This window comes from Dermacentor silvarum, chromosome 7 (assembly GCF_013339745.2).
Source record: "Dermacentor silvarum isolate Dsil-2018 chromosome 7, BIME_Dsil_1.4, whole genome shotgun sequence".
Lineage (NCBI taxonomy): Eukaryota > Metazoa > Arthropoda > Arachnida > Ixodida > Ixodidae > Dermacentor > Dermacentor silvarum.
The window spans coordinates 90,622,346-90,635,442 of record NC_051160.1 but is presented as its reverse complement, the minus strand read 5'-3'; the positions used below and the strand labels follow the sequence as shown (position 1 = coordinate 90,635,442).

The 13,097-nt window shown below is 44.9% G+C and overlaps 1 protein-coding gene across 1 annotated transcript in view; it reads left to right on the top strand.

The window, feature by feature from the left end:
* The window catches only part of LOC119458267 (peroxisome assembly factor 2-like), a 62,373-nt gene that overhangs the window by 33,330 nt on the left and 15,946 nt on the right, over positions 1-13,097 (top strand). The window contains exons 11-15 of the mRNA XM_049671547.1: positions 495-606; positions 1,465-1,537; positions 5,964-6,044; positions 7,263-7,417; positions 11,454-11,555. Coding sequence (XP_049527504.1) covers positions 495-606; positions 1,465-1,537; positions 5,964-6,044; positions 7,263-7,417; positions 11,454-11,555 — 523 coding nt within the window. The remainder of the gene's footprint in view (positions 1-494; positions 607-1,464; positions 1,538-5,963; positions 6,045-7,262; positions 7,418-11,453; positions 11,556-13,097) is intronic.

Below are 13,097 nucleotides of genomic sequence, written 5' to 3'. Positions count from 1 at the left end.
TCTCCCTGCGCATATTCTGTAAATACATTTGCCCATATTTTTGCCTATTCTTATCCCCATCAGAATATAGGGGTCCCATATAAAAACCCGTATCTTCCCACTTATGAGGCGAGTCTCATATGATTTATATGAATGTGTGGGGATCCCATATAAAACCCTTATGCTCCCATATATATCATATGAAGGCGCTGCATACAGTTTTTATGTGCGATTCCTATATGTTTATATAATCATATCAGACTCGCTCCATATTATGTATGGGAACGTATGGGTTCTTATGGGGGACCCCATATGTTCATATAGGATTATTAGATATGGGGCTTGTTAATTTTTTCAATAGGTAGCGTGAGGATTTTCATCAGCATGTAGCTGATGCTTTGTGCTTAGCAGTGTTCCTCCATTCTAAATAAGTGGGGTATTTTCAAAGAGACAGCCATTAGCAGTGTGACTGTTGCGAGGTGAGTTCTGGTGCGTGTGTGTTTGTACTTCGGCAGGCCATTGCGCCAGCGTGTGCCACCTTGCGTGCTGCTGAGTGGGTCCCACGGCTGCGGCAAGCGCACCACCCTGGCTGCTCTGACACGCTCCCTTGGCTTGCACCACTACCAGGTCAGTGCAGCGATGCCGGGTTGTACATGATTCTGCGATTTTCTGCATCTAATGGTACATTCGACTGGTTCCTAGTTTGCACTGATGCCAGGACCTAATGTAACCTGTATCTAACCTAACCTAACCTAACCTGCCAATGCCCGAGCTGAATGTTCAGCTGCTCCCAGAGCACTCGGAGGAGCCGCGTGATTAGAGTTCTGTTGGATTTTAGTTGTGCTCCCAGCTCGAAGGTGATACATCTCCAAGTGCTCTGAGCTGAAGTCTGGCACTCTGAATGATGTTCCGAGTTAACTGCCCCACTTGAACGTTCGAAAGTGACCAGTCAAATGTAGCATTAATTTGAGAGATGTTGGGTTTTTTTTAGCCCCATACCCATTATACCAAGTCTTTGGGTTTTTTAGCCCACATTAAAAATTCCCAATTTATTTAAGTACAGAAAGAGGGGGGGGGGAGTGTACTGTATTTACCATTTATTGCTTAGGATACGGAAGAATCGCCAAGCCGTTCATGAGTGCATGTTTCTCAACGGGTGCACGTATTTCGACATACCCACAGTTGCTGGACTGGAGCCCATCTACAGCTACACTTAAGGCAACAAAATGGCGCGCGGTTGTGCAAGAGGCTGGCGGTTTGAAGTTAGTCAGTAGGCACGGCTTCGCCTCTATGCGCCCAGAGTCTTGCTCTAAACCTTTTTGGAATGCAAAATTTGTGAAGCCGCATCATGCTTCTACAGGGAGCAGCACTCTAAACAAGGAGCACAGCGAAGACTAAACGTGCAAAATAAGCTTGTTTCTGGAGTGCTAGCATCTAATCCTGTTGCATGTTATGCCTGATCCACATCCACACGTTGGACTGCAGGTCAACTGCCAGCAGCTTCTCGGGGACACGGCGGCAGCAGCGGAGACACGCATCAGAAATGCCTTGATGAAAGGTAATTGCCCCGCTGAAAGGAAGAAAGGCATGTGCAACAATGTCAGTGTCGATAAGTGGGGACGAGTCACCCACGACTCGACATCCCTGGCATGACCCTGCATGACGTGCTATTGATCAATGACGTAATAATACAACACAAAATGTGAAGGTGTGGTTCCCGTTTTTTATTGCTTTTTTTTCAGCGGATATGCTTTTAGAATAGGAGTGACCATAATATTATAGCCATAGAAGGGGTATTTAGACACTTATGCTCATGATTATGACATGTGCTCTCCACATTTTGCTGTTGGTAACTGAGCCCCATTAACCACAGCTACTACCTTTTTTAGTTCGTAATGTTCACTGGTGTTACTCACTTATTGCTAACAGGGTAGCATGCAACTAGTTGGTATTTGGTCATAAAATTACTAACAATTGCTCCGACAGTGGCATGGTACTTGCCAGGTTTTGCAATATGGTTGGCCTCATGTTAGTGGCCAAACGTGGATCAGTGTTTGGCCATTGTCACTCCCCAGAAATGAGCCTCTCGTGGCAGCTTCAGAAACTTTCATGCAAAAATTTACGTTTGAAACACGTGTAGATGCGTGACGAATAGCTTGCAAAAATAACCATTTTTAATACTGAAACTGAAAAAAATGTCCCCAGTACCACTCTCTGGAAATGACACATTACCTAAAATGCATGGTTCTTCGGCATGCTCTCTGAGATTATGCAGCTGCTTACGGCACCCTGAAAAATTACAGAGGTGAAGTGCTAGGACTTGCATCATATGCGCTCATCACCGGGCGCATGCATTGTCTACTTAAGTGCCATTCAAAAGCTTTTAATAACAAATTAGAAAATCGGCACCTTTGGCAAGAGATTTTCGATGGCACAATTGTCTTCGGCCAGTGCTGTAATGATAACCTCATGTCTATCCTTTGCCCTTTCTGTAGCCTTGCATCTGTTCACCCGGCCATAGCTGCATGCCTCTTTACTGAGGCTTCGATGCACTTTCAATGACCCCACGAGGTCAGGATCGTTTCATACCCCCTCACTGTGGTGTTTCCCAAAACCAAGACACTGATTTCGGCTGTTAAACGACACCAATCACTGTTTGCCCATGTGAGGCATCCTGTGAGTGACTGGGCAGCTGTCACAGCTATTGAGCATTAGTCTCCGACTGTTCCTTTGGGTCTCAATGTGTTCATTCATTGTGTACCAAAAAAACCCTCAGCATCAGGTCGTCATGGCAGTGGAAGAAGTTTTCAGAGAAGATAGCTGAATTTTTACCTACCTCGAATTCAGTCTCGGGGTTCATGATGTACGAGCCATCATGCCGTTGGCATTGGCACCCACTGCAGTAACTTAGTGGCCATGGCTGCTGAGTACAAGGATGTGGGTTTGATTCTGGACGTGGTTGCTGCATTCCGATGAGGGGCAAAATGCAAAAACGCTTGTACCATGCATAGGGTGTATGTTGAAGGACCCCAGCTGGTCAAAGTTAATCCTGAGTCCTCCACTATGGCGGGCCTCATAATGAGATAATGGTTTTGTCATGTAGGGCTCCAGAATTACATTACATACGTTATCGTTGTGCCATTGTCGTGCCACCATCGTCGTCGAGCTGTTGTCTTCACTGTCATGTCTGCTGCTGCTGTTGCTGCTTTGAGTGGCACTCAACACATTCATTTGAGTGCCCTTTTGTAGCATTTTTTGTCCAGTGGGTGCTTTAGACGCTTGGGCTAAAAAAGTTAGAAAGCTCAACTTTTACCCCCATATTCACAAACGTGTCTCGATGCTAAATTCTTTCTTGACGCCACCAAGTGGAGCACAGTGCCTTGCCCAAAGAAGACACCATGTCTTCATAAGGCTTGTCAATGGCTCCCATGGTAAGGAGTCATTTGGAAGAACAGACCTTCACTTCTGTGCGTTTGAGTAGAGGGCCATAGTGCCTGGATACAAATTTCCGTGCAGGAATAACCGTGGATTGTTACTGAAGTGCAGTGGCCACTTTAGTTGAGGAGTGGCCCTGCCACCCACTTTCTTGATTCAACTGAGAGGCAGCATCCAGTGGAGGAACATTCTAGAATACAGGGGTTTGTTCTTGAAGCAAGTAGGAGATCATGATGGTATTTCCGAAGGATGGCCCAAAACACTCTCAGAAGCACACTGTGCCCAGATTGCCTTGTTGCCCATGGTATGGTGCCTCCATATGATGATGATTTATTGGCATCCCGTTTAAAGCGGGGCAGTGACAAATATTCACCTTGCCTGCTTGAGCTAATCGGGTATGCCATACATGCTTTTGCATCTTGCCTATATCTCCTTAATCTTTTTTTTCTGCTCTTTAAACCTCCACAGCTGTCTTGCACCGTTACCTAGGCCTCTAACAAATCCGGTCGTATCAATCTCTTCCCTGCTTCTTTTCCATCAATATTTAAGCATCTCTTGCTTATCTTGACTACTACTGGGTTAATGCTTTCATCCACTTTAAATCCCATCACTCCTGAAAGGAGTATGTTGCCTACAAGTTTCGCTAGGTGAATACCTTTGCATTTTATTACAACGTGTTGCGTTCTCTGGATTTTTGCTGCAGCAGACACATGCCTCATCCACTGCGTTCTTGTCCTTGGGCACCCCGCTCGAGCCTCGCATAGCAAGGAACTGCCCTTTGTGTTATTGTGCAGACTTTCCCTTCTAATTACTTTCTTGCCATTATTATAAATCTCCGTGGTCATCTTTGTTTTGATCCTTTGCATCCAATTTACAGTCTCTGTTTTTCTCACGTTCTTGTGTATGTATGTACGCTGTTTATGATGATGACGATGATTTATTGGCATCCCCTTTGAAACGGGGCTGTGACAGATAGTCACCTAGCCTGCTTGCGTTAATCAGGTATACTATATACATGCTTTTTATTCTAGCACTTTTGTATGCATCGCCTTAATCTTTTTTCTCTTCTTCAAAACTTCATTATCTAACTTGTACCGCTACTGATGCCTTTAACGGATCCGGTCCTGTCACTCTCTTCCCTGGTTTTGATGATGATAATGATTTAATGGCAACCCCCTTTGAAACGGGGCACTCACAAATAGTCACCTAGCGTGCTTGATTTAATCAGGTATGCTATACATGTTCATTATCTAGAATTTCTGAACACATGCCCTTAATCTTTTTTTTTTTCCTTTTTTTTTTTTTTTCAATATCTACCTGTACTGCTACCTATGACTGTAACAGGTCCGGTTGTATCAATCTCTTCCCTGCTTTTTTTCCGCCAATACTCAAAACGTCTCTTGCTTATTTCTATTGCTGACCGATTGATGCTTCCATCCACTTTAAATCCAAGCGCTTCTAGAAGGTGTACATTACCTGCGATTCTCACTGCGTGAATCCCTTCGCATTCCTTTAGGATGTGCATTCGGATAATAATACATAGCAGCACCCCCTGAGGTCAGCTAGCTGAACTTACGTTGGTGAATTAAATATGAAACACTAATCTGTCATTGAAGCAGTGTGTAAAAAATATGAACTTTGTGAGCGATCTAGTTTTTATTGCGATAGCAATTATATGGACACTTGAACCGGATTTCTGCCGTCGGCGTCGTCGGCGCCGTCGCCGTGAGGTTCCCTATAGATAAAATCTTCGCCGCGCGCCGTATGCCCGAGAGGAAGCGTGCGGAGATGCGCGCTATCACGGAGAGCGAACGCACTCAATCTCCCACGCGCAAGCAAGGAAGCAGGAAGCCAGCGCCGGAGGGAGCAAGGGGGGGGGGGGCGCACTTCTCTGCCAACAACCGCGCTCGTCGCTCGCTCGCACCGTCTCTTATCTCCACATGGCTCTGACCTTTAAGTGCATTCGCCGCTCAGTTTCCGTTGAAGCGATAGACCGCACGTACCTTCGCCCGCTGCGGCGTATGCTTGCTGCCAGCGTTTTGACAGTCGTTGTCTGCTGTCATTCAGTGTGATCTCTTCGTGTTTGTGCGCGCTCACACCACGCTTGTTCATTCAGTTCGTAATAGTCGGGCCACATTTTCCAACGCACGCTACACACGCAATGCTGCCCGGATCGGCAGTGCAGCGCTACAGGTGTGTCCCTTCGCACGCGCTGCCCACGGGAAGCGCTTCTCATCAACACCACCGTTTCACACGCGCCTTCTCGTGGTCATCGAGTCTCTCTTCATGTCGGTCTACTTACGCCGCAGCACACCTGCTTACTTAATCAGCTCATGTTTACTACAATTCATATTGCTACCAAAGCCGCTCACCTTACTTCGTATGACATTGCTGTGTTGCTATCGCATTCATTGCTTCACCCTTAGGGCGAAACTGTGACATTTTTTTTCAGAAAACCATAAAAACTCGCATAATATATTTATGAGTACTCTAGTCTCATTGACAGCTTCGCTGTAAAAAATATTGCGTTTCCATGACTCCCCTTACAGCACAGCAATATACGCCCTGCCTCCTGCAGCTGTCCAACGTGGAGGTCTTCAGCCAGGACAGGGACGTTGGCTCCGGTGGTGGTGAGCGCCTCCTGCTTCCTCCTTTTGATCATTGTGCTCATTGAAAGCCTCGCTAGCTATTTCTCTAGCATTCACTTTATTTTTTTTTTCTTAATACTACTTGTGCCTTTCTTTCATTCTTTTTATCTGCGCTTTGTTCTTTCCATTCACATGTACCTTATATTGATGTGCTCACGTAGCATATTTGCTCGAGTTCACCTCAATACACATGTGAGGGACCACTTGTTGCATTGTGGAGATTAGAACGCAGAGTATGCAAAACAAGGAACGGACAGTGAAGATTCCTTTCCCGAGTTACCACTGCTTTTTCTGGCGGTTACCAAAAATTGAGCCCCTCAGTTTCCCCCGATTCTTGTCGCTGGTTGTGTAGCGAGAGCTTCAACTCTGGTGGCCTTGATGCCTCAGGTAGCAAACAAGGGTTCGTTGGCCAGTTGCCTGCTGTGAACTGCACATACTGTGTGACACCTACTGTTTAATGGGTGTTCAAAATGTGTCACCGTAGCTGTAAGTGGCGCTAGCTAACGCTCCCAGGGCCAAATCTAGTACACATACACAAATAACCAAGAAAGTGACCGAGGGAACAGCGGCCTCTGCAGCTCATTCGGTAGAACGCCACACTTCATGTGGAGGCTGTGTGCAGCTCCCAACAGTAACAAGCTGTTACTCCTTCCAATTTAATTTAATTAACATTAAGTTTAATTTAAATAACCCAAAGTTTATAACAAATTTAACCCCTATCTTTAATTACTTCTAAGTTTAAGTTGAACAAACAGTATATTTCCCCTATTCTCTATAAAAAGATTATCTTAATTAATTCCTTTTGGAACTGTTTCAGCTTCTTCACTGTCATTATAATGTTGACAATGACTATTCTTTAGATTTGAGTTATGTGGCACTTTACATCATTATTCTCCGGTCCTGAAATAACCTTAACTCACTCTTCAACGCCGTGTATGATCACCTGCTTTGTCCTGGGTTGCCATGATGTAATTATTCCAGTGCTATTCCTTTTTGCATTTTGTCTATGGTCCGAGTGGTGCTCCATCTACGTTATCACTTGGCCGGTCATGAACGGTGAATGATGCAAAAGGAATAGAATCCAGTGAAAGGAATCTGTGCATTATACTGGCCCTAATACCATCTTGCTGTTCCGTGTCTGGCACTGGTTTTAGTTTCCAGTCACTTGTGAATGTCAAAGGAGATTACGTGGATGTGCAGATCCTCGGGTGGTCCGCTGCCTGGGTGACACGCTGCGCGCACTAAACAGCGAGCCGGATGAGCCACCCGTGGCTGTGGTAGCCACAACGGCTGCCGACCCGGACGCCCTCCACCCGGACCTAGCCCCTCTGCTCCTGCATACCATAGAAATTCCGGTGAGTTAAAGTGAGCATGAACAATGAACATTAAGTTAAGCTTTATTATACCGCTCTTCACACATAGCTGGCAATGCTGTGAAAGCTAGAGAGGCTTCTCTCACTGTTTGCACCTGTGACAAAAAAAATAGCATTTTACATATGAAAGAACGACATACACATAGGTATGCACCATGTAATTCGGTGTAAAATTAAGTTTTGTATGTTTACATTGCAAGATAAGATGTATTTATTTCGTGAAAAGCGCTGGAGATCTGAACCTATTTACCACCAAATGAGTGGCATAACATGCTTCTGCGACGAGCGACCACAGCGCATCGCTTGCACTCGCAGGCATAACATAGTACTGTAATTTTGTGTATATAACCCACAAAAAAGAAAGGAAAAAATGAACAGTGAAGTCGGTATGTGGGTTATATGTAAATTTTGCCTTGAAATGTGGCATCACTGCAATGTGGGATGTGAATTATGCCATGTAAGTGTGGCTTCACGGCAGCGCGGTGCGCACTGCTGTGAAGCCACATCTTGAGGTCAGGTTCGCCAACATTTAGTTTCGTTATCTCTTAGGGAACTCCACCCTCTCCGCACCCTTGTGTGTTGAAGCTCCCCTCTCCCATCCATGGTTGCTCATTCTCCTCTTCTTTACGAGATTGGCATTTTGCGTTTAGTAGTTAGTGAATAGTGCACGCGGCACTGGCACACTCGAAACCACAATGAGCTGCACTCAACGGCCGTTCTAGCACAGCAGAAGCTGATGATAAAGCTCTTACATGACAGAGCAAATCGCGATTTAAGCTTGTAGATTGCATATCACACGGTCATACATACATCACCCGTGCCCGCGGTGTTCCCTCAGCCCGCGTGGAGTGCTTCGTGTTACGGGTTGGTCATGTTCGCACTGTCCATGGTGCCCATGCATGGGCTGCTTTGTCTACACTGTCGTCCTTGGCTAGCTACTAAGTGATCCTATTCATGTCACACCCGCTGTGGTGGCTCAGTTAGCTAAGGCGTTGCGCTGCTGAGCATGAGGTCGCGGGATCGAGTCCCGGCCATGGCGGCCGCATTTTGATGGAGGCGAAATGCAAAAACGTCCCTGTGCTTGCATTGTAGTGCACGTTAAAGAACCTTAGGTGGTCAAAATTAACCCGTAGTGCCTCATAATCACAACTGGTTTTGGCACGTAAAACTCCAGAAAGAAGAAGATTCATGTTACATGTCACGTTACTGATTTATCCGCAATGACATCCGTTGTACGAATCCAGCTTTATCAGCATCGCCGAAGAGGAGGGGGGAAAGAGCCGCTGGGCGAAGATGCGATGTGGACGAGTCGTGCGTACGCGAACGGAGGCTTTTTGCAAGGATTCTGGCATCGTTGTATGCAGTTATTTCCGCAAGTTATATGCGCAGATTTTTCTTTTTTTCCGCGCAGGCCTGTGACTTTTTGTGTACAGCTTAGCGTAGGTAATTCATTTAATTCTTTGTTTCTGCTAAAAATGTGCTCATTTTCAGTGATGTGCTCAATTTTTGAGATTTTATGTTGTAACATTTTATTTCAAGACACAACAGTCGCAACGTATACTGCAGTACCTAAAATTATAGCCTGATCACTGATGTTTTGAATTTATGTATAGCAGTAATAATTGCTTAGCCAATTTTTTTGAGAATTCTTATGTGAAGCATCAAAGAAGCACTTCAAGGAAGAGGAAAATAATAATTTGCTATTTTTAGTATAAGTACTGAGGAGTAAAAAAATCTGAAATTTATGAAATATGATGCACTTGGTTCTAGTTCCCAACTTTTGTAAGTCAGACCACGGAAGAAAGCTATCATGAAGACTTATTGGCGCCAGTACTAGCAGTAGTGATCCCCATGCTATGCAGGAAAGCAGTAGCTTCGCAAATGTGAAAGCGGGTAAGTTCCTATTGTACAGGGAGAATTTGGTTTTTACTGATTGCACCAGGCACCTGGTTTGTTTTTTACTGCATTCTTTCGGCTCACGAAGCAATGGTTGTCAGGTCCGGGAGCATGCAGAAGCCTCCTCATGCTTGATTATTGTGTTCGGTCAGCTTTTCTGTGCAAGCAAGGTGGTCTGTATTCGCAGTCAACTTTCTGTGACAATGAATGGAAAGCTACGGAGGCAAAGCGCGCGCAAGTGACAGTGCTTCTCAAAAAAGTCCCGCATTTTAATCCACATTGGTTTAGACTGGGGAAGAGAAAACATAAACAGTTTATCACCAACAGTTAAATCAGACAGAACACGCCACTGAGTGTAAAAGTTTACTTATTTTGCAGCATTTCTCTTCCGCGTCTGGGCAAACGCGAAACCATCGCACATGGCAGCTGCGTCTATTCAGCGTCTGCTCCGAGCAACCAAGAGCACTGTCAAATGCTGCTGGACTACTTGGCGCGGTAACACATGTGCAGCATCCACGCGTCCGTAGCTTTCCCTTCATTGCCACAGAAAGTTGTCCAGGAGTTTAGTGTGCATTCAACTGGCTCTGGAGCCTTGCTCAGGTCCTGCACAGTTCTACTCAATAATGTGGAGTGTTGCATAATATTGTACAGTAATGAATAGGGCCACTCGCACTGGCAGTGTTCAAAATGCAAGAGATTAGACTGCTAGTCAAGCTTCGGTCGAAGGTCGGTCTGAACTCGACTGCATGCTCTGGTGTGAGTGAAAACCCTGCACGACAGGAAGGATTGCTCGTAATAACTTCTGCATACGCTTTCGAAATGCTGATTAGTAAAAGTAACCGACGGTGGGAAAAATAAAGTTGCACTTGATATATTACTCGAACACAGTTACCAAAATGACACGCACTCATGAGCATCTACGGCTGTTTGAGACATCATCAAATCTGCCTATACGTCGGATCGGAAGATCGACAACCTGAGAGAAGCTTCTGTGTCTTCACTGCTGCTGTCACTCAATAATTATTTTGAGTCGACCAAAGCGTGTTTGTGTTTATTGAAAAAGTTCTAACAGTACTGGAAGATAATTTTAACGATACCTCCAGTCCCCCCAGTCTGATAAAAATTGTCACATCTGACAAATAGTTAAACCTCAGTCATTATTTCAGGCGGTGCATGATGCTGTTAGTAGAAGAATGCCAACGTAAATGTTTAACAATGCGTCAAAAAAAAAACTGTCGATCAAATTGATCGATTTCTATAAGCGCGGTGACGAAAGAGTTCGAGATATTTTGCCCACCACAGCGGCTCGGTCACAGTGACATTATGCCGGTGGGCACAAGGTTCCTGGTTCATTTCCCAAGTGCAGCAACCACATTCCGATGTGGGAGACTGCAGAAACGCTCGTGTGATTATATATCTAGGTCCACAGGTCAAAATGAACCTGAAGCCCGCCCGCTTCAGCACAAGAATCTTCAACTAGGCAAATTGGCAAGTCGTCATAATGAAAATTGAGCGCGAACAGGACAGGGACACAATGACACAAGCGCTTGCTCACGACAGACAGACAGACAGACAACAAACTTTATTTGATCCTGAAGAGCTACTGTCAGGACCCCCTAACGGGAGGCCGTTGTAATCACTGGCCGCGCCCACGTAGAGGACATGACTAGATTTTTTTTTAAGAAATGCAGAATGTATATGCAACTGTGCCACAGAAATACCACAACCATTGTGGCTAGGCATTGTATTCAGACATTGCGTGAAATTATCGAGGCAATCCACATCAAAAGAACAGGCGCGAGATATGTTAGCCAGGCATCAGTTTCACTTTGGGATGAAGAATGTGCGTTCTTGGCAAGCACTTGTCATGTTCCCTGAATAGTTTCTAATCATTGTTAAGCTTTTTTTTTTTACCTTCACGATTGTATATATTCTGTATTTCAGTTAAAAATATAGTTGTAGGTAGGCACATGAGTTGTCTTTTCTTTGTGTCCCTGTCTTGTTCTTCAGTATGACCCCATTACGGCATCTCTCATACCTCCTTGTGTTGCTCTGGACCTTCAGCCCCATCAATTGATTACAATTTGATTTTCAAAGAAATACTTTTCCCTCACGTGTGCAGTACCCAAATGAAGAGGGCCGTGCCCAGCTGCTGGATGCGTTGTTGTGGAGCCTGCCCAAGAACAACTCTGTGGACATCTCTTACCTGGCCCAGAGGACGGCTGTGAGTCTACCTTTTTACTGCAGCAGTGGCTGTTGTCGGTTCTTTCAGTTCTCGATGTGTCTGTATGTTGATCCATCCACAGGATAAACAGTCCATGCTCGTTACAACAGATCTGCATACAACATTCTTCCACTTATAGCAGGCCAATGTTCTCATTTAGTTTGGTCTGTCTATATTATAAATGCAACAAATTCCGCTTTTAACATCCTGGCTCTAGTGGACTATCAAGTACAAAGGACAAAGTTCTGGACAAATTTTGTCTAGATGGTGTAAGTAGAACTTACTACTTTGCTGCGGCGATGCGTGCATGCGGCAGTGCAATGTACACAACTACCGTATTTGCACGAATATAACGCAAGTTTGTTTCCCAAAATTTTTGTGTTCAAAACGTGCCTCGCGCTATATTTGGGTTTCTGACCCGAATATAATGCGAGCTTTTTTTATTTTTATTTTTTAAATTTTTCTTCAAGAAGTTTCGTCGTTAGAACATGCCTCAAGCTATTTTCGGATTCATGATGCAATGTAGCACGGTTCTTTCTGATCTGCGCTTTAAACTGCAATGATTGCATGTACGAAGGTACCAATGACAGTGCACATTGCAGTCGACACACGCACCGCTAGAGCATGCTGTGGCCATCGCATTGCACTGCAGCGGCTATACAAAACCATGGGTCGCATCAAGCGAGCGTCAGTCTGTGAAGTTGCGCATTGGATCAGCAATGCATGGGAGCCTTTGCCATCTTCAATAGTGTCGCGGGCATTAAGTTCTGCCTATTCAATAAACCGGACGGCATGGACGACGATGCAGTTCTTGCCGAGAATGACAAAGATGTGAGCAGTGACGAAAAGTAATTGTGCATGCACTTATTTCCTGTTATTTTCCGACGGCTGCAACAATAAATGAAGCCCCGGGGGCATCTGCCTTTTCTTTGCTGTTTCCAGTTTCATCACTTCGCGTTATAATCGTAGTATATACTTTTTCTTTTTAATAAAGACCTAAAGTACCCCTCTCGTGTTATATTCGTTGTCGTGTTATTTACGGGCAAATACAATATTTCATGTGACTCGCAGAATGCATGAGAGTTCACTTTTACTTAATATTAATACACTAACAACAAGGGTCTCACAATACTGGTGTGATGAGCACTGCCAGAGGGGTTGCAGGCATCGTTCTTGCCAGTGAAGGTGTTTTCCCACCTAGTTTCAAGCTACACGTAAGGTTAGGTTGCCGCACTCACTCACGAGTGCACTGGCTCATGCTCGCTCCATACTCATTTCACAGGCAAGAGACTAGTGAGTGATAAAGGGTGCGAGTGAACGTGAGCGTACTCTAACGTCGTTACAACGATGTTGAACGGGCGCTGAAATTACTTCTCTATATTCATTATTGTCATTTACTGAAATATATGGCCAATAGGGTGCACAATTGTAGACATCGAAATAAGAAGACGGCATTGCGGCCATCCATGCAATGAAATTTGAATAAAACAACCAAATAATCTTCGGCATGTGCAACACGCGACTTAGCACCCGACGCGACAG